Below are 19,922 nucleotides of genomic sequence, written 5' to 3' on the forward strand. Positions count from 1 at the left end.
TGCCCTGTTCACAGATAACAGAGGACAGGCATACCTGTTCTACTTTGTCTTGTCTGTCAAGTTCTGAACATGCTTTTCACACAAGAAAAGGTACAAGGATAGTGGTAAAGGAAATGAATGGTAAAGAAGTCCAAAGTAGATGAGAAGAATGGAAGAGCTCATCTAGATTAGATGGCGAGTAGATTTCATCTCCTGTTCCAGGTGATCGAGGCTGAATGTAGTATGTTTGGAAAGAGTGCTCTGATAATTAACAGTGTTTTTCTTGGGCACAGGTGTCGGAATATTTGCCATTCTTGATCTAGATTCACACACTGAGCTGAGCGTTCAACCCAAAGGAAGTATATGACAAGGAACTTGGAGATGTGATGTTCGAAGCACTTTGTTATCCTTGTGAAGGCACTGGCTAAAGGGTTTGTTTTGTATGCTTCAGGCCAGTATGCTTGATATTAACCTCTAGAAAAATTCTTGATCATTTTATAAGCAGAAGGTTTCTGAGCAAATGTGTCCTTATCAAATAAAAGCCCTTTTACATCGTAGTCTTCTGTGGTGTAAAATTTACATTATCCGCTGAGCTGCCTTACTTATTTAGTGAGCATTTCTGGAGTACTGGTCAGCAAACGTTTTCTGTAAAGGGCCAGATAGTAAATACTTGTAGCTTCGCTGTAGGCCCTACAGTCTCTGTTGCAACTACTCAACTCTGCCCTTGTGGCATCAAAGCAGCAACAGACAAAATATAAAGGAATGGATGTGGCTGTGTTCCAATAAAACTTTATTTATGGACACTGAAATGTGAATTTCATATAGTATTCACATGTCAAGAAACATCCTTCCCCCGCCCCCAACTGTTATAAAATGTAAAAACCATTCTTTGCTTGTGGGCCTTACAAAAACAGGCAGTGGGGCAGATCTGACCTGTAGGCCATAGTGCCAGTCTCTGCTCTGTGGGTTTCCTGCCTCAACCTCTAGTTCTGCCTGTTCTTCTAGTAATCCTTAAAATTCTCTCATTACCTAGTACTTTATGCTACATTTAAATATATAATTTGCTTTGATTTATCCAGTTAAATTAAAAAATAATTTTTACTTTTTTATATCGTTGAAACCATTTAGGTGTTAAGTTATAACTTTTTCTGCTTCCTGTCAAACTCGATGAGGCTTAGAATGAGGCCTTATAAATAAAGTAGTTGGTGAGATTTCCCTCCTGGTTAATTCTGTATAAATTCCTCTCAGGAAGCTTGCCAGTGAAGATATTTTTGTGAAGCAGTTGCCATCTCAAATGATGCCACTTTGAAACCCTGTGTGTTTATTTCTATTTTCTTTTTGAAAGAGTATACACATATTTCCTCTACATAGGATCTGAATAGAAACTGAGAGGGGAAAGAAAGTGAATTAGTTAAGATGTCACCGTTATAAACTGGCACAAATCGTGAATATCTTCAGAGATGTTATTACTTCACAGTTGTATGATATGTTTTGGGAGTTTTGTTGGTTGTAAAAGCAAGCTAACAGTTGCCTTCCGGAGCCCTCTCTTCAGCACTGAACCTAGAGGAACTGGATTAACACAGTAGCACGGGGAGAGACAATGAGAGGGATGGGGAGGGGATGTTCTTTTGTTTGAATCTGCCAGCTAGATACTAAAATCAGCCTGGTGGACTGTGACGAATAGAGTTCCAGTCACAGTGGAACAAGATTTATGTTTACCTAGAGTCTCATTGGACTGAGATTTCCTGCAGTTATGTTAAAATCCTCTGCCCTTTTGCTTAGTGAGCAAGCGTTTGAACTCCTAAGCTCTGGAGGTTTAGCTTTAGCTTTTGCTGGCTCAATTAATTGTTAAATGTTCTCTTTATTACATTATACATTGATGCCTTGCTTTGTAGTAGCTGAGGAAATTGCTGAAAGAGTTGTTTAATCTGTTATACTCTATTAGTTTTGTAAAAAGCCCTTTTTAAAAGGAAACAATTTTGATTTGAAGTGGCGTGGTGCTATTTGAGTTGGATAGCATCATTTAAATTAAAATGCAGGAATTTGGCTCTGCTCTTGACAGAGATTGGCTTGTATTTGACATTGACCCATGTGTTTGTCATCTTTCCAGATATTGCCTTCTATTTGTTCTGACAGCTTCTCCAGCTGAGAAAACCAGACTTTCCAAAATTAAAAATATTCTCTGTGAGTTTAAAGATGGAGCAGTGTATTATGTTTGTTGAATTACTTTAAAATGTGTGTGCACAAGAGTGATTTTTTTTCTTTTTGCAAAACATGTAAATACTGCAGAGTAGATAGTTGTGTGCCTGAGTTTGCTTTGGAGATATCTGAATACCTTAAATACCAGAAAAAGTAAAATTATATGCTTTTCTTTTCTACTCCTTCATATGTTTGTGTTAGTATAAATTTTGTAAAGATTTTTAAGTACTATAAAATAGATGGGGGAAGGTAAGTGAGTTATCTAGTTCTTTTAAGTTACAGCTTAAATTGCCTGGAAATGGGTAAACTTCTAAAGTCACTTTACCAAGTCTATTAAATTCATACATAATATCCAGTATCTTTAAATTTTTTTCATTATTTCACCATTAAATATGTGCTCAAACTAATTAGGTAGCATACTATATATTACATGTGGAAGATATTCCACATTTGTTCACTCATTTCACCCCTAAATTTATTTTCTTGCTTATCTCTAAATTTCCTTATTCAGTTGCCTTTGCAAAGAATGCCTTTTCACTGATGTCCAGTGTGATAGTTAGTGTAATTGTGTAAAAAGTGTAAACTGAACTATAAAAGGCAAAGATATAGTTGTTTTATATTCCCTCTGAAGGTAGTAGGCATTGTTCTGGCTTTCTTTGTTTGCTGTTTGATGCTTGACAGATGGTGTGTTAGTGTCTCACTTTAGACTGATCAATAGAGAGTAAAAAAAAAAAAAAAATTGGGGGCGTGTTTGATTACGGCTATAAGTTCCTTTTAAAAAGGGGAAATGGGGCCGGCCTGGTGGCATAGTGGTTGGGTTCGCGAGCTCTGCTTCGGTGGCCTGGGGTTCGTAAGTTCGGATCCCAGGTGTGGACCTACGCACTGCTCATCAAGCAATTCTGTGGTAGGTGTCCCACATATAAAAAAAAAAAATAGAGGAAGATGGGCACGGATGCTAGCTCAGGGCCAATCTTCCTCACCAAAAAAAAAGGGGGGGGAATGGAGTGAGTTTATAATATAGATTTTAAATATTATTTCAATATGTTGCTTTTCATTATTCTCAGTTTTTACATTAAGATTTTAATTTGTGCTCCATTAGTAAATCTGTGCATAACTGTTGGCTGTAAATCAGGCTATTGTTATTATTATTCTGTGGTATTTGGTTTTCAGACTTTATCCTGAACATCCCATTGTGCTGTTATTATAAAACATAGATACTGTACAATTATCAGATTGAGAGATGTTAATAATACTTTGTATAATGATAATTTTTTCTCTTTAGTAAAGGGGAGGGAAATGTCACAAAAAGGTCTCACATGGTATGTTGTGTTTTTATATCGTCAAGAACAGTTTAAAAGTAGTGGTTTAATTACCACTATTCCATAGTGCCAAAATACACCTAAAGTTTTGAAGTTTGCATTTGAGAATTAACTCTAGCAGTGCGTGGACTTGGGGAGATTATGCTTCTTTCTTACAGGGGATTTTATACCTCACATTTCAAGCTAGACAGTGGAGACCTGATTTCTAGTTTGCAGTCTGTACTGGCTGGAAGACGTTTATTTTGAGGGAGAAAAACCTTGGGCTGTCTTTCAGGCTTATAAACTAGAACGCTTTTGAAGTCTGCAGCAACTATCAAAAAAATAGATATTTGGTATCGTAGAGTACAGTCTTTTTAAAAATTGCGTTTGGCATTCAGATCATGATTGGTGGAAGCTAGTTGTTTGTAGGGACCATCAGTTTTGTCGTGTTTTACTTCTGTTATCTCCCAGCTGCTGGGATTCTCAGTGCTGTGGCATTTGATACATCAGCATATGGATTTCCAATTCCCATTTCAGTATTGTTTCTGTAACCCAACTTCTGCAATGATTAGAGGTAGTCCATTTTTATGTTCTCTCCTCCAAATTCACCTGCTGCTTTTTGCCTTTGCCCTGTGAGTGCATTTATAATATTTGGTTATAGGCTTTTCTTTTATCCTTCTCCCTTGCCCCCCATATTGTCTCTCTTGCATTTGTTCTTTTGTGTGTATATGTGAGGAAGATTGGCCCTGAGCTAACATCAGTTGCCAATCTTCCTCTTTTTGCTTGAGGAAGATTGGCCCTGAGCTAACATCGGTGCCAGTTCTCCTCCACTTTTGCATATGGGACACCGCCACAGCACGGCCCAATGAGCAGTGTGTAGTTCCACGTCCGGTATCCGAACCCTCAAACCCCTGGGCTGCTAAGTGGGTCGAGCGAACCCAGCCACCACGCCACCAGGCCGGCCCCCTTTTTTTTGATGAACAAATAATACATTTTCAAGGAAGAAAATTGAAATATTCAGATAAGCAAAAGTTAAGAATTAAAACCACTATACTACTGTTAATATTTTGTTGTATGGTCACTTTCCTTAGTAAACATGTATGAGGTTATGCTGTTCACTGTTTTTTAATAATACTTTTTAACTTAACATGTCTTGAATTTATTGCCATGCCAGTAATTATAAATCTGATTCATTATTGCTGCTTAGTATGCCATTAATACTGGAGTTCTTAGCCTGGAGTCCATGGTCAGCATAGTGGACTGAATAGAATTTGGGAGACTGTGAATTTGGTTGGGTAAAAATTGCATGTTTATTTTCACTAATTCATTACATTTCAAATGATGTTTAGTCTTCATTTCAATTATGAAGGTAGGCAATAAGCCATAGTAATATTGGCAGTACCTGTGACACCAATATAAATCACAGATATTCGCATATCACATCACATAGAGAAAAACATCTCAAAATAATGTTTATGTTCATCACTACTTTGAAATTACGGAGGTTGTTAAGGGAATAACTTCTAGTAAATCTTGTTATTTAATGAATCAATAAAGAAGTACATATATTATATTCCAGTTGTTTTCTCATATTGTGATAAGTATTTCAGTACATGTTTTTGTGAATTTAGAAGGTTTTTTTTGAGAATGGGTGTATAGATTGTTAAAGGCATCTATGGTACAAAAACATTAGGCACACCCACAGTAATGGATAGATACCATAATGTAACTAGTTATATAGTGTTGGATTTTAATTTCTTTCCAGATAATCTCCGTTATAAACAACAGTGGTGAACATTTATTCATTTATGCTCACTTTCCTTAGGAGTGGAATTGCTGAGCTGAAAAAGGGTATGTCTGGACTTCTAAAAATTTTTAGTGTATTGCCATTATAATTCTTTCTAACTAGCCCTGGAGTACCATAGGTCTTTGGCCTCTGCAAGTGACTGAATTTGTGGTTTTGAAATTGGAGAAGTGTTCTCTATGTATAGCAGAAGACTTCCCCTCATCTTTGGATAGTAAATCTTTACCTCAGAGAATGTATCAGACACATTTGTGTGCTCTGTTTTTTACCCACAGTCAATGGTGTGGAAAGGAGGAGATAAAGCTGTGACATTGGAGAGAATGTCTTCTTTCTAGTATGAAGTAAAATATGGAGTATATTCTGAGAACTTAGTATAGGATGAATTCTGGTCAGCTTTAACTTTTATAAGTGGTATAATGTTCCAGAAGATTTGGTTATCAGTGGTCCCTGCATTTTTTTTCCTTTTTTTTTTTTGGTGAGGAAGATCAGCCCTGAGCTAACATCCATGCCAATCCTCCTCTTTTTGCCGAGGAAGACTGGCCCTGGGCTAACATCTGTGCCCATCTTCCTCCACTTTATGTGGGATGCCACCATAGCATGGTCTGACAAGCGGTGCATTGGTATGTGCCCGGCATCAGAACCCGGGTCGCCAGCAGTGGAGTGCGTGCACTTAACCGCTACGCCACGGGGCCGGCCCCAGTGGTCCCTGCATTTTTGTTGGAGGAGCAGCCACATATTCTCTCTGAAGTCCTCAAATCAAACCCATATAGAGGTGGAACAGAAAGGAGGAGCCTGAGTGGTACCAGTAGACACCGTTAATCTGCCCTTCACACAAAATGCCAGTTAATTTGCAGGAGGAGAAGTTATCATCCCTGTTCCTACCTGTGAAACCTTGGGGTAGAGTCATGCTAGGAGCTTGACTTAGCTGGGAAGTCTCTTCAGGGAGGCAGTTGTGGGCTTTGTTCTGCCTTATTTCATCTGGCTTTAGGGGTTGATTCTTAATCCCATTGGAAGGAATAGTTTATGCTATCTAATCAAGCTGTTTTAGTCATTCTAGATCAAGAGCTCTATGTTGTATGTCTTTATACCTTTGCTTGGGTCATCCGTTCCTTCTTAGCTTTCCCTATTAAAAAAATTAGAATATTTTCCCTAAATCATTGTTCTGAATGTCACTGTGTTCATGAATGTAGTTTATTTTGCCCCACTTTAAAATAGTTTAAAGGTGTTTGTGTACACTGGATATCTGTGTACAGAAATGCTGAATTGTGAATCAGTAAATTCTTGGTCTGGTTTTTTAGCTACAGTCAAAGATTTGTATTCCGTTGTAGTGGCCTCCATTCCCATTATCATCTTGTGGTCTGTCTCATGCTCCACCTCCAGCCAATACATTTGCTTTGAGGCTTACAGGAAGGATAAGAAGAGCAGGGGCTCCACTTTTCAGGATTCAGTTTCCCAGAAGTTGAAATACTGTGTTTGCTTATATCCCATGGCCAGAACTTAGTCACGTGATCAAACCAGCTGTAAGGGAGGTGGGGGAATGGGGTCTTTATTCTCAGGGGCCATAGGCCCTGCCCAGCATCAGATGTTCTATTTTTTTTTTTTTTTTTTAAGATTTTATTTATTCATTTTTTTCCCCCCAAAGCCCCAGCAGATAGCTGTATGTCATAGGTTCACATCCTTCTAGTTGCTGCACGTGGGACTCGGCCTCACGTTGGACGGAGAAGCGGTGCCCTGGGGTGCGCCCGAGATCCGAACCCGGGCCGCCAGCATCAGAGCGCGCGCACTTAACCGCTAAGCCACGGAGCCGGCCCAGATGTTCTATTTTTAAGGAAGAAAGGAGAGTGAATATTATGCTCAGCTAGCAGTCTCTGTTAGAGACACTAAAAAGCAAGTACATTAAGATTATTGAAGACATAGAGTTATTTGTTTCCATGTCTAGCTCTAATATTAGATAGTGAACTTGTCAAAAGAAGGGCAATATTTTTATTCACCTCAGTATCTAGCACTTATCTGGTACGTGGGTGGTGCCCAATAAGTCTGTGTGTGAATGTTTTATGAGCTTATGATTCTGTTCCTTGTAGAATATATTTATCTTCATTTTTTAGCTTTAATGTAATCTTGACAAGATTTGCTTGTTACCCTTTGGTTAAAATGGAGAAGTCTTAATTTTCTTCCCCTAAAGTTCTGATTCATTTTGTCTCTGCAGATGTTCAAAATATGATTTTTCCAAGGTACAAATTACAGAAAAAAAACAAAACACATCTCTTGTTAAGTGTTCCGTTGGCCCCGAGCAGCTGCACACATGTGTTGAAGTGTGCTGAGGACAGTTTCATATAGAAAGCATCCAGAGCTTCTTATGGCCCAGACAATAAACGGCACCTTTTATCTCATTTTAGAATCAAGAGGCATTTAGATACTTTAAATACCGCTACCTTGCTCAGATCTTTGCTAATTTTGATTATAAAAGTGACAGGTGGATGGCAGATTACCAGACAAGATCTCGCCTACCCCCGGCCCCATAGAATGATTTTAGCCTGAGAATGCTGTATATGTTGTAAAGCAAAATTACTACATGTATAATCATAAGGAGATAGAGAATTGGAAATCGTTGTGTGGGTGGAATTATTTTTTTCCAGATACTTGTTGAATACTTATAAAATGATATTTAAAATTCATAGTGGGCTGAAGATCTTTAATGAAAATCTGAGGTCTCAGTTTTTATTCAGTCTTGTGAAAGTGACTAGATGTTTTAAATTATTTTTAAAATATCTTTCGTCTTTAACTCCAGTTTTAAAAGAAACCTGACCAAACAGCAACTACAACAAAAACCCAAATAAAAACAATAATGATTTAAGGGAGAGAAGGAAGAGGTGTGGGTTGAGTAAGAGAGTCAGGGAAGAGGTTTCATTTGTCCTTAGAAGTTTATATAAATGAAAGCAAATGATTAAATTTGAGGACCACTGACACTGTAATAGACATTGAGTAAGCTAGTAGAATTTAATGGGGTGTGTTAGATGTCAGCTATAGTATTAGTAGTGTTTTATTAATCAGCTGATAACATAAGAGCACCGTCTTCTATATCTATAACTTTTTGCAAGGTGTTTTGTGGAGGTGAGGTAGGGCAGGGTACAAAAGTAGACAGGATTCCAGTCCTTGATCCTTCATTTTATGGGGAGAAATTACACTCACTCAAGTAACATTATATGTTAGTAACAGTCAGTGAGTGGGCACATGTCGAGTGTATAGGACAGACTGTAAGTTGGTGGCATTGGGGAAGACATGAAGGACCATGGAAACCTTGATTTGAGTCCTAGATGTTGGACATAATTGCAGTAGGACCAGGTAGAGGTAGAGCATCTCTTAACAGGGGAGACAGCGTGAGGAAGTTCATGGATTCTCTGTAGGAGAATCGGAAACCAGCTGAGTGGATGTAGGATATCAGACTGAAAAAAAGGAATGAAAAGGATAGCTTGTGGTTTTCCTTTACTTCTCTTATTTTCGTGTGAATTGCAGTCTGTCAGTCTATGAACCTGGTGGTTATAGTTTTGTGGTAGCAAATTCTGGTTGCTTGCCTTACTATTATTTGGGTCTTGATTTGATAAGTTTCTCTTAAGGTGTTTTATTGCATGCCTTTTTCTCCTTTAAGCATGTCTTACACAGCTGTGTGGATGCTTAGGTGAAAGACTAATCACTCAGGAAGAAAAATCACTCATGGGATTGTTGTGTTGTCTGGTAAATAAAACTCAGAAGTAAATTTCTTAAACAGAATATCAATCTCAGAAGTAATTCAGTACAGTGTTTATTAATATGTGCCGTGTGTCTTGTTTGTATATCTAAATCCATATGGTCAGTTTAGCCTGCTTTTAGAAAATTTCAGTTTATGTTGACATTGTGATTGATTTGAAATGTATAAGAAAATCGTCCAATAGTAAGTAAAAAATATGTAAGGCAGAAAATTTTAGTCTTCAGTTTTGCTAGCTTAAAAAAAATCCATGATAATTGTGCGTATCTCTGTTCAGACTGACAATTAAACTTTTATTTTTCCGGCCTTTAGTTATAATTTGTCTTAACTCTTTCTGGAAAGTTCATAGTAAATAATTGAATGGGAAGAAATATTAAATGACTATATACATTAGTCTTACAAGGAAGGGTTACAAGATGTGGATGCCTATAAAGTACAAAAAAATAATTGGTGTGGGAAATTTTGTAGCTTGATGCTTGAACTATGGAACAGTTGCTTTTATAAAATTGAGAACTGCAGACTACAATTAACTGTCATTAATTTCGTTGAATAGAAATATGTTCCATTTACTGTACAATCAGGAGCCAGGCTTGAATGAGTTTAAATAGATGAAATCTAAATTATACTGACAGTCCATTAAACAGTAGCAGAAAACCCGTAAAGAAAATGGATTCACTATGACACTAGTTTATAATAAAATCATTTGCCAAATAAGAATTATAGCCCAGGCATTGTGAATTCTCCTGTGTATTCCCAGTGAGCACTGAAAATTGGTTGAACCATTTATTGTAAAGCCCAGGCTTCCAGTGCATTGTTTTCTGAAAAGGAGCAAGCAGTGTTGCTTGAAATCTGCTCTGCAGGATGTGACACCAGAAGATCAATCTAGCGATTTGTTTGTTGTCAGCCATATGGGGAGAGAAGAATCTTCACTCCAGCCTACCTGTCGCCAGTTATTTTTTCCTATGAATACTGGGCATAGAATTCTTAGAAGTGTTTGAACTCACTCCATGTTGGTTTCCTAAATGTACGTATTTCAGCCATGTTCCAGTTGTAATCTTTGCGTTTAGGCCTGTCGGCATTTCCGTTAGCGATCCTCCTCTACTTAATAGGGATTTTGTAGCAGAATTTATTTATTTTTTATAGGATTCACTGAATTGGAGGTAGGGTTGTTACCTGCCTTCTCAAGCATTAGAAAGGTGGGTACAATGGGGAGCAAGAGGGATAGTGGTCTTGAAATTCCCTTCCCTCATGTCTCTAATGCCCTAAGACACTTTGCTTCATAGGGCAGATGGCCACTGCTGATAGTTAAAATAGATTTGCTCCCCTTAGATTCCTTGTGTTCTCTTATGGCATATAAGTTCTATTAAAACACAATAGTTAGAAACTGTAAGAGAGATCTACATCACTTAACTGGAGTTTAGATGTTAAGCTGGCTAGAATCTTTTTCCTAATAGGGATTCCACATAGGTTACAAGGAGGGCTTTTTAAGGAACATTTTCAGAATAAATGTGGTGATGAGAGTGCTTAAAATGTTCTTTGCTTGAGTAATGCAAGTGTGAAACCATGGCTAATATTTTGCATATCAGTGTAACTAATAAGATTGCTGCTGCTGGCTGGATGGTCTTGCTTTTTCTTGTTTTACAGAGTTTTCAAGTCCATGTAGCACATGATTGATTTGGGGAGGGGAGTCTTGCTGTAGCAGTTATTCCAAAACATCAACATCACTTCTTAAAGTAGGAACATAATTGTCTTGAATCAGTCTTTAAGCTTTTGATACTTTGGAATATTTTCTAACTCCCAGAGGAGAAAAGAGAAATGTGGGAAATTTAACAAAATCCCTTTTAGTTTGGTATGACCTGCCACCCCAGCCCCCAACTTGGTTTTTCTCATAATTTAATTCCATGTTATCATAATAGTTCCCTGTTAGCAATGAGGATAAAGACATAAATGTTTGCTAGAAGTATATGGTGTTCCGTTTTTAGACAAAAGCCCGTGTAGCCTTTGTAGTACTAGTTGGGAATCTGTAGACGTTTGAATACATGGAATTTAATTTTCATGGAGTTGAAAAAGGAAGGAACCAAGGATAAACGTTACCTGAGATCTTTTTCTCCACTGAGTTTAGAATCTGTAAGAAGATGTTACCAGCCAATTTTGGTGACAGTTTTCAGGGTCAAAACACAGGATAAGGGTAAGGACTGAGAAGATTTCGCTTACTGAGGTGCTATTTTCCCAATTTTTGTTTCTTTTTCCCTTTTAAGTTCTCCGCTATTCCCGAAGAATATGAGTATCCCTTCCCCACAAAAGAATCTAGCAGAAAACTAAAAGTAGGCCACCTGCAATTGTTATTTCTTAAAGAAGTATTTAGTAGAAAATGGCTTTTTTTTTTTTTTTTTTGGTGAGGAAGATCAGCCCTGAGCTAACATCCACGCTAGTCCTCCTCTTTGTGTTGAGGAAGACCGGCTCTGCGCTAACATCTATTGCCAATCCTCCTCCTTTTTTTCCCCCAAAGCCCCAGTAGATAGTTGTATGTCATAGTTGCACATCCTTCTAGTTGCTGTACGTGGGACGCGGCCTCAGCATGGCTGGAGAAGCGGTGTGTCGGTGCGCGCCCGAGATCCAAGCCCGGGCCGCCAGTAGCGGAACGTGCGCACTTAACCGCTAAGCCACGGGCCGGCCCAGAAAATGGCATTTTTTATGTTCATATTGATATAGCATAGCAACTTTCTTGCTAGGATCCCATATAACTTCTGTTTTTACATTTTCATTCAATTCATTTGTTCCTCAGATAGTTTTTGAGTGTTTACTGTGTGGAATGTGTATCGTTTATGGAGGTGAGGAATGGTGATGGGTTTGACCGTTGAACAGACGGGGAAACGAGCCATGAGAGGCTCTGTTAGAGGCCGTGCAGCATGCGTGGATTGGAATTGGGTAACAGGATTTCAGTGTTGTTTCTAGTATGCACACATACATACATACATACCTTTTTTGTATGTTGGAAATTTGGAAACATCCATATTAACTAGTGAGATAACTCGTGGACTTTTTATTCTGTAATATTAGACCAACCTGCTGTTGCTTCATTGAATGGTTCAGAGTGTCGAGGGTCAAGGAATCTTGTGTAAGAGAAATGGAAAGCTGAAGAGGAGAGCAGTCCTGAGGGTCAACCTTCATGTCCACCACTGTGCCACCCAGCTGGATCTCTGAGAAATTTGTTTGTGGGAAAGTCTTTGTTCACGCATGCTCTTGACAGGTAGAAGGTCTTCTACTGGAAATTATGTTAGAGTGGCACTGCCATGCTTTGCAGAGGGACGAGAAGGTATTTCAAAGATTAATAAGCAGAAACACTAATGGAGAGGGAAGTTCTTTAAGGGACAGAGCACGGTGGCTGAGCATTGCCTGACCACAGCTTTAATGCTGGGCCCACAGCACTGCTTGCTCAATTAGTGGGTGAAATAAGTGTCCACTGTGCTCTGTGAGGAGGCTGTCAGGAAAGATGCTGACAGGTTCTTTGTGTTTCAGGATGACAAACTGCTTGATGCTTCAGGCTGTGGTTTTTACCCTTGAGAGTACTGTGCTCTTGCTCTATTTACATAAACCTGCTGATTTGCTGAGGGTTGAAAAAGCAGAGGGCTTTCTTTGCCTTGAGAATCTGCCTTCATATTTTGGCTGACATCGTTCCCCAGCTTAGCAAGTGCTCTGTTGTTTGCAGATGGCACAATAGATTCTTGTTCACAAAGCTATGTTGAGGTTGTGAGAAACAGTCAGAAATGCCATTATTCAATATCATAGCCCAAATCATTGATACAGGAGTCGGGGTCATTTAATCATGTGATCCATTCCCAGGCAGAGGCTAGATGTTAGAGAATAAGTCTTAACCTAGATCCATGGTTTCATTCCAGATACTCCTACTAAAGAAAAAACTAGTTACCATGTGTTGTTTGGAGTCATTGATATCAATGGTAATAGCCTCACTCATTTTTCTGGCCCATTTCAGGCTTGCTGATTTTAAGATTACAAATATATATATATATATTTGCCCTGCAGCAGCCGTTTGCTCAATCTGGTAAATATGCATTTTCATATGGGTAATTTTGAAAATGTGCATTATGCACTTAATGGATTGCATCAGCTTTGCTCAGTTCTTTCACAACTGCTAGCTTTCTAATTAAAAAAAGGTGCTTTTTCGTTTAAAAAAAAAAAAAAAAAAGGTGTCAGCAGTGCTCTTGTTGGCCATGGGAGATTTTCAGGTTTAGGATCATTGATCCAACTGACTGAAACCAATTTTATAACCAGCTTCAGACAATCCGTGCACTCATAAATTGCATGAGAATTCTTGGCAAATCATTTTGGCTTTAAAAGATTACTGGCCATATATTCCAACTGAGATTTTAACATTGCTCTTGACTTACGTTCTCATTTTTCCCTTTCCAAATAAAACACTTTATTTTTGTACTAACTGTAAACATCTATATAAAGTTATTTTCTTAAATAGCTGCTTAATTAATGAGACAGGAGGGAAATACTTCTTATGAGTATTTGGTCTTATTTAACCTTGTTTTGAAAATCATTAAGAGTAATAATAGGGCCGGCCCTGTGGCTTGGTGGTTAAGTGCACGCGCTGCGATGCTGGTGGCCCGGGTTCGGATCCCAGGTGCGCATCGAGGCACCACTTCTCCGTCCATCCTGAGGCCGAGTCCCACATACAGCAACTAGAAGGATGTGCAGCTATGACAAACAACTATCTACTGGGGCTTTGGGGGGAAAAATAAAATAAATAAAATCTTTAAAAAAAAAAAAAAAGAGTAATAATAAGTAGATTTTGGTTTTTTCTGTGAGACTTAAATTCCAAATTGTTTCTTAGAATGTATTCTCTTTTAGTTGGATCACCCTGATTTTTATGGGAGAGTTATAAAGAAAAGTTTGACTCTACAATAATTTTTTATGCTTTTGTTTTTAAAATGAATTAAAAAAGTCAGATCAAAACGATGTATTTTTTCCCATTCCTATGGCAAGTTTGACGTGGTGTGAAAAATTTTAATTCATATTACCCCTGATCTTAGCCATCCTGTGTTTTATGACTGTTTATGCAAAATAAACTGTAAGTTTTGTTATTTAATTTTGAAGTGAGCTTATCTGACTTTTTTATGTATAAGTTTCAAAATACTAATATTAGAGATCACTTGATACAGTGACCTGTTTTACAGATCACCTTGTGCGTTGGAATCTCATATATGAATTTATAGCTTTGGATCAGTTTGGGTTGCCATGGTAACTTTTTAAACAAAAAGAGGTGACTTTTGGGCCGGCCCTGTGGCTTGGTGGTTAAGTGTGCGCTCTGCGATGCTGGTGGCCCGGGTTCGGATCCCGGGTGCACATCGAGGCACCACTTCTCCGTTCATCCTGAGGCCGAGTCCCACGTGCAGCAACTAGAAGGATGTGCAGCTACGACATACAACTATCCACTGGGGCTTTGGGGGGAAAAAATAAAAATAAATAAAATCTTAAAAAGTCACCTCTTTTTTTTTTTTTTTAATCTAGTAATAGGTATTAAAATATCTAGTAATAGGCATTAAAAGTAAATGTGGTAATTCCATATGTCAGGTTTGAGGATCTCCTGTCTCACACTGCTGTATCCCTCATGGCAGTGTTCCTCAGGCCAGGACTGCAAGGCAGCCTCCAATAAGACTGCTGAGAAGTGTTTAGGCAAAGGGATGTCAGTGGTCATCCTTGACATACCAGCATGTTCCTTTCCTCTTAAATCAGAGTTACATCTGGGTGTATTTACAGATAATCATTTTCCTGAATGTAACTTTGCAGTGAGAAATGAAAGAATGTTGATTCTCTTTTTCTGGAAAGCCTTTTTATAAACAAATTAATGGCTGCTTCATGTCTCAGAGAAAGAGGGTTTATAGTAACAATGATTTTTTTGATTATGAAAAGTATATATAAAGCTTTTCTTTGTGTAAAGACAACAAAGTTGTACATAGTCCTCGTTGTCTAGTGTCTGTCATTTACTTCAGTGTTGTCTGGTTTCATCACACCAATGCCAGACATTAGTCCTCAGTGGGTGCAGAGAATGCAGAAGTGAGTAAGTTTCTCTTAACTCAAAAGATTGTTAATGATGTGGACAGTGCAGACCATCTGGTTGTCAAATAACTGAACAAACAGGGAATGTAAATTGTCAATTTTATATAAAAGAAAGGAGATGTTGCTATTTCTTTACAGAGGAGCCACGAGAATTGAATGCTGCTGAAGATAACTCATTGTAAGGTTGCAGGTACTGGGGGGAATGAAGGAATAAAGAAAGTTTGGCATGGACAAGGGTAGGGGAGTTGGTGTTTCTTTTGGAGACTGCAGCCTAGGGGAGGATGAGATGTGGTGTGGGAACAGACCATTAAGTGCTGCAAGTGTTTTTATTACATGAGCCATAAGAAAGTGGAAGTCATTAGTTAGGAAGTGACCTATTAGTTTTGAAGCCAGTAAATAGTAGCTAGGTATGACAGTGTTATGTTATGAGATATAGAAAATACTGCTTTCTGTAGGAGGTGATAGGAAGAAGAGGGCATATAGATTGATTTGTGTTCAGATTGAGAGAGACGTGTAAATAATTGACATCTAGAGATTTTAAATACTGGTGGTGGGTACAACAGGGATTGGAACACAGAAATTAAGAAGCTTGAGTTGTCCCAAAATTTTGCAAGTTGGAGCTACAGTTTTTATTTAGGGAATGGGTTTCTTCTGTTTTTACTTGAATACCAAATTAGGGGTAGGAAGAGAAATATCCACGACAATGGGAAAAGTTCTCTTGTTTGTCCCTTAAGATGGTTAGCATGTTAAATGAATGTTGCCTAAAGGTTGAACAGAGTTATTTAGTATCCTGGACTCTGGAACAAGATAGAAAGCTCGGTCAGCAGTTCATTCCTAAGCTGCTATTTTACGTGGATTCAGGGATTAAATCTCTGTTGTGAGTCTACATCTGAGTCGAGAAATCAGTTGGGAAATTCTGGGTGCCTAAATGATTGGTTTTCAGATTTCTTCTTTTTCTGGAATGCCTTTTGGCTACAAAAATCAGAAAGTTTCATGGAAGGAAGTGCCCTTTAGTGAGGGCTTGCTTCGTGATCTACATGTTAGTGGGTCTGCTGGTGCTTGTGGTGGGACTGGACTGTCCACTGGATGGATGACTTCACATCTCTGCTCCTTTGGTTTTTCTTAGCTCCTAACATATATGAAATGAGGCAGTAGAAGAATCTCCCTTTGTTCTCAAGCATCTAAGTTACGCTAAGACACATTCGTTGTGAAGGGTCTTGAGGAAGGATAAAACAAATGGCATTTTCAGTATGGGCATTATGGTCACTCTACTCCCTAGAAAATTTGATTGACTGCAGATGCCTTTACTTCTCAGTAAATAATACACAGACTTTCCTGTCCTAAGGAAAAGGGTTCCTTGGGTTGATGATCTTGGGTTGTAATGTGGAGAGTTTTTATGTCCCCCTATAGCCACTGCATCCTTTAAAATCGTTGCTTATTTTAGAAAAATGTATCTTAACCTGCCATTTTAAAAAGCAACCCTTTAGACTACAGCTGTTAATGGGCCGGCTCTGTGGCTTAGCGGTTAAGTGCGCGCGCTCTGATGCTGGCGGCCCGGGTTCGGATCCCGGGCGCGCCCCGAGGCACCACTTCTCCGTCCAACGCGAGGCCGAGTCCCACGTACAGCAACTAGAAGGATGTGAACCTATGACATACAACTGTCTACTGCGGCTTTGGGGGGAAAAAAATGAATAAATAAAATCTTTAAAAAAAAAAAAAAAAAGCAACCCTTTAGACTACAGCTGTTAAGAGCATCAAAAATAATTACCCAACCACTGCCATATCAAGTATAATTTAAGAAAGTGCTCCTCTTCCCTGAGGAAAATGCAATTTGGTTTACTTCATTCCATCTCTGATTGGCTGCCTTGGTTTTCATTACAATTAGAAAATAAAATACATTTAGGTTAAAATTTAATAGCAAGTTATCCACAAAAGATTAGACTATTTTCCTTTCTCTTTCTTGGTTTAGGTGAAAAGATCATACTAATAGCATGTTCAAGATAGTCTTCTTTACATATTTCATTTATTTCCTCACAAAATATTTATTGAAAATAAAGTAGAACTTGGCAAAGCTATTCATCTCTCTGAATAAGATGTGTCAAGATTTTTGTGTAACCTTGAGCAAGTAATTCCCTCTTTTCGAAGTTTCTTCATTTGTATGTGGATAATCCCCTGGGATTTCCTTCCCTCCCTTCTTCAGGGACCCTGAAGACGGTAATTGAGGCTTTATCAAGTCTTTATCAGAAAAGTGGTCAAAAAGGACCCAATGGCTGTTTTCCTTTAGCTTGAAATTATTTGTAATTTAATATCACCTTTGAAAAAATGTTTCTATGAAAGATATGTGCTGTGTCATTTATTTATTTATGCAGTGGCTTTATGGGCCCTGTCTTTATTCCCTTAAAGATAAATACCATTGTTTTAAAATTTCTTTTTCTTTTAAAGACTGTGTGTATATCGAGAGTCGGAGGCCAAACACACCGTATTTCATCTGTAGCATTCAAGACTTCAAACTGGTAAGCATTTTTTCATATGCTGTTGATTCTACTCTGTACCTTCTCTTTTTTTCCAGTTCCATTGGCTGTCTCTCTCGATTGCTTCTTCATTGTGTTGACTTGATAACCAGTTCACCTGCTGAGTGCTAACTGCCTGGTGGCTGTGTTTTATCTTTTCAGTTTTGTAACACTTAGTACTGTTTACTGTAACACTGTAAACAATGTTTCTGAAGTTTTCATTCCTTTAGTAACTGTTTTGACAACAATTGCAAAGATTCTCTTGAGTTTCTGAAGTATTTTGTTTCTTGTCAGCTATTGTGAAGAGCCTGAAGCAAAGTAAATTTGGACTTTGATGATGAGTTGGAAAAAAAGAGTATAAATGGGCCAGAGTGGTAACTGTAATTTACTTAGACATTTTAGCGAGTATGGAATGTATCTTTAACCTTTTTTTTTGAGGTCTCCCAGTGGTAGAGGTTAGGAGAAGGAAGTCTGGCTTGGAGATGGTATAGCTACAATACTTTCTCATTAAAAACTTTTCCCAAGTACCTAAGTGTTGATATTGCCCGTTATGAAATCTCTTGGTATGGGACCAGTGATTCCCACACTTGGGGCTTTGGATCCCTGGATTTCTGTGGAGATTTTACAAAGTTCTGCAAATATACATTGTCAGCCTTAAATAAATAAATATACCTATTTTATATATAACATATATAATATTTATGTATAATATATATATCTCAAATGCATTACCATGCTGCTGTGATTTTAAAAATTCACATATTTAATGAAATACACAGTTAAGAATCACTTTATTGTGTATTTTCCTCAAACAGTTGATATGTGAAATGCTATCAAAGTACTGTCACTTGAGGATTTTTTGAAACGTTTGGGTCTTAAAAAGGGGATCCTTGTACTTGAAGATTGTGAACCACTCTCTACACTCTTAGGTGTAGAGAAATCCTAATTCTTTAGCTTTGTACAGATATGTATCAGTGTCTATGAATGCCCTTTTTTCCAAAACCCTTTGTAACTTCTGACAATATTTGTGTTCTGACACACATTGTATATAATATTTCAATCTAAAGAAAAGTAATGTGGTCTGAAGAGATCTTTAACTTGTCATCTCCTTTGTTTCTTTTTATCATTTTTAATGACCCCAAATATTCAATTAATATATTTCAATTTAGCTAGTTACAAAATTGCATGCCATTTATTTTTTTATTAAAAAGTTATTGCATAAGTAATACATGCTTACTGTTTTAAAAGAAAGTCAAGTGTGCCATTTACTTCTAAGATTTATTTATTCTTGGTAGGCTGCTTTTAACTTCCCTGGTTGTTTTGCGAGATGGCTTTGCAGTTTAATCTTGTAAATCAAATGCTTTCTAATTCAGATTTTATGTCACTATGAAGTTCTACCATTTTTAGAGGTCTTTGCTATTTATTATATGTTTCCTTCCAAAGATTTTTTTTACAGATGCTGCATTGACATCTGAAAATCTGGGTGGTGGCCTTGTTTGCTGAAGAGTTTTCTTTTCGCTCCTGGCTGCTGCTACTGCTCTGTCCCTGCTCATTGTGTTTGTGTGTGATTTTTACCAAACGTAATACGAATGCACCATGGAAAAGACAGAGCTGTGAAATAAATTGCAAAGATTTTTCTTTTACCTATTAGGTTCTGAGCCCCTTTTGTACAATTTTTGCATGTTAGCAGGTGCCTTCATGTTCGAACAGCGTCTCTTATGAAATGCTGATTACAATGTGATAGTTGCTCTTTGGGGCAGAGGTTCCTGCTGAGTTACAGTAATTGCTCAGGGTATTAACAACAATAAAAGCTGAAGCTTCTGTTGTCAGTATTGGTCTAATACAACACATTAAAGCTGTCTGCAAAAACAGTGTAGGAGGTGGGATGCAATATGTTTAGATACCTTTTTCTAAGTCAGACGCTGCTATGTCTTATGTTTTTGTTTGAGTTCTGTATTCAGTACATACTCATAGTTGTTGTGTAACAATAACAGAGATGATGAAATATTTGCTTCTGGAAGGAATGTAGTTATTGTTTGGATACCTACTTTCTTCTTTCCTTGGTTCTCAATACTACTTATGAAAAGATAACCTCGTAGATGAGAATAATCACAGATTTTTTTTCCTTCAGCTTACCCAAGCTATAAAGGGAAAAGATGAACAGAAGGAAATAGGCTTTATTTCTCTGCAAGATTTTAAAAGGAAGAAATTGGAGTTGGTTTTGCTCTCAGCAAATACCATGCATAGCAAATGGAGCAATGGAAAACAAACCCAATAGCCTTGAAATGTTGCTGACTAATTAT

The 19,922-nt window shown here is 37.9% G+C and overlaps 1 protein-coding gene across 6 annotated transcripts in view; it reads left to right on the forward strand.

Annotated features, from left to right (window-relative positions):
• Positions 1-19,922, forward strand: part of RERE (arginine-glutamic acid dipeptide repeats) — a 420,402-nt gene that overhangs the window by 160,036 nt on the left and 240,444 nt on the right. For all 6 annotated transcript variants that reach the window (XM_087446871.1, XM_087446872.1, XM_004425543.3 and 3 more), the window contains one exon: positions 17,552-17,622. In XM_087446871.1, the coding sequence (XP_087302997.1) occupies positions 17,552-17,622 (71 nt within the window). The remainder of the gene's footprint in view (positions 1-17,551; positions 17,623-19,922) is intronic.

This window comes from Ceratotherium simum, chromosome 22 (genome assembly GCF_057802395.1).
Source record: "Ceratotherium simum simum isolate JZ-2026a chromosome 22, ASM5780239v1, whole genome shotgun sequence".
NCBI lineage: Eukaryota > Metazoa > Chordata > Mammalia > Perissodactyla > Rhinocerotidae > Ceratotherium > Ceratotherium simum.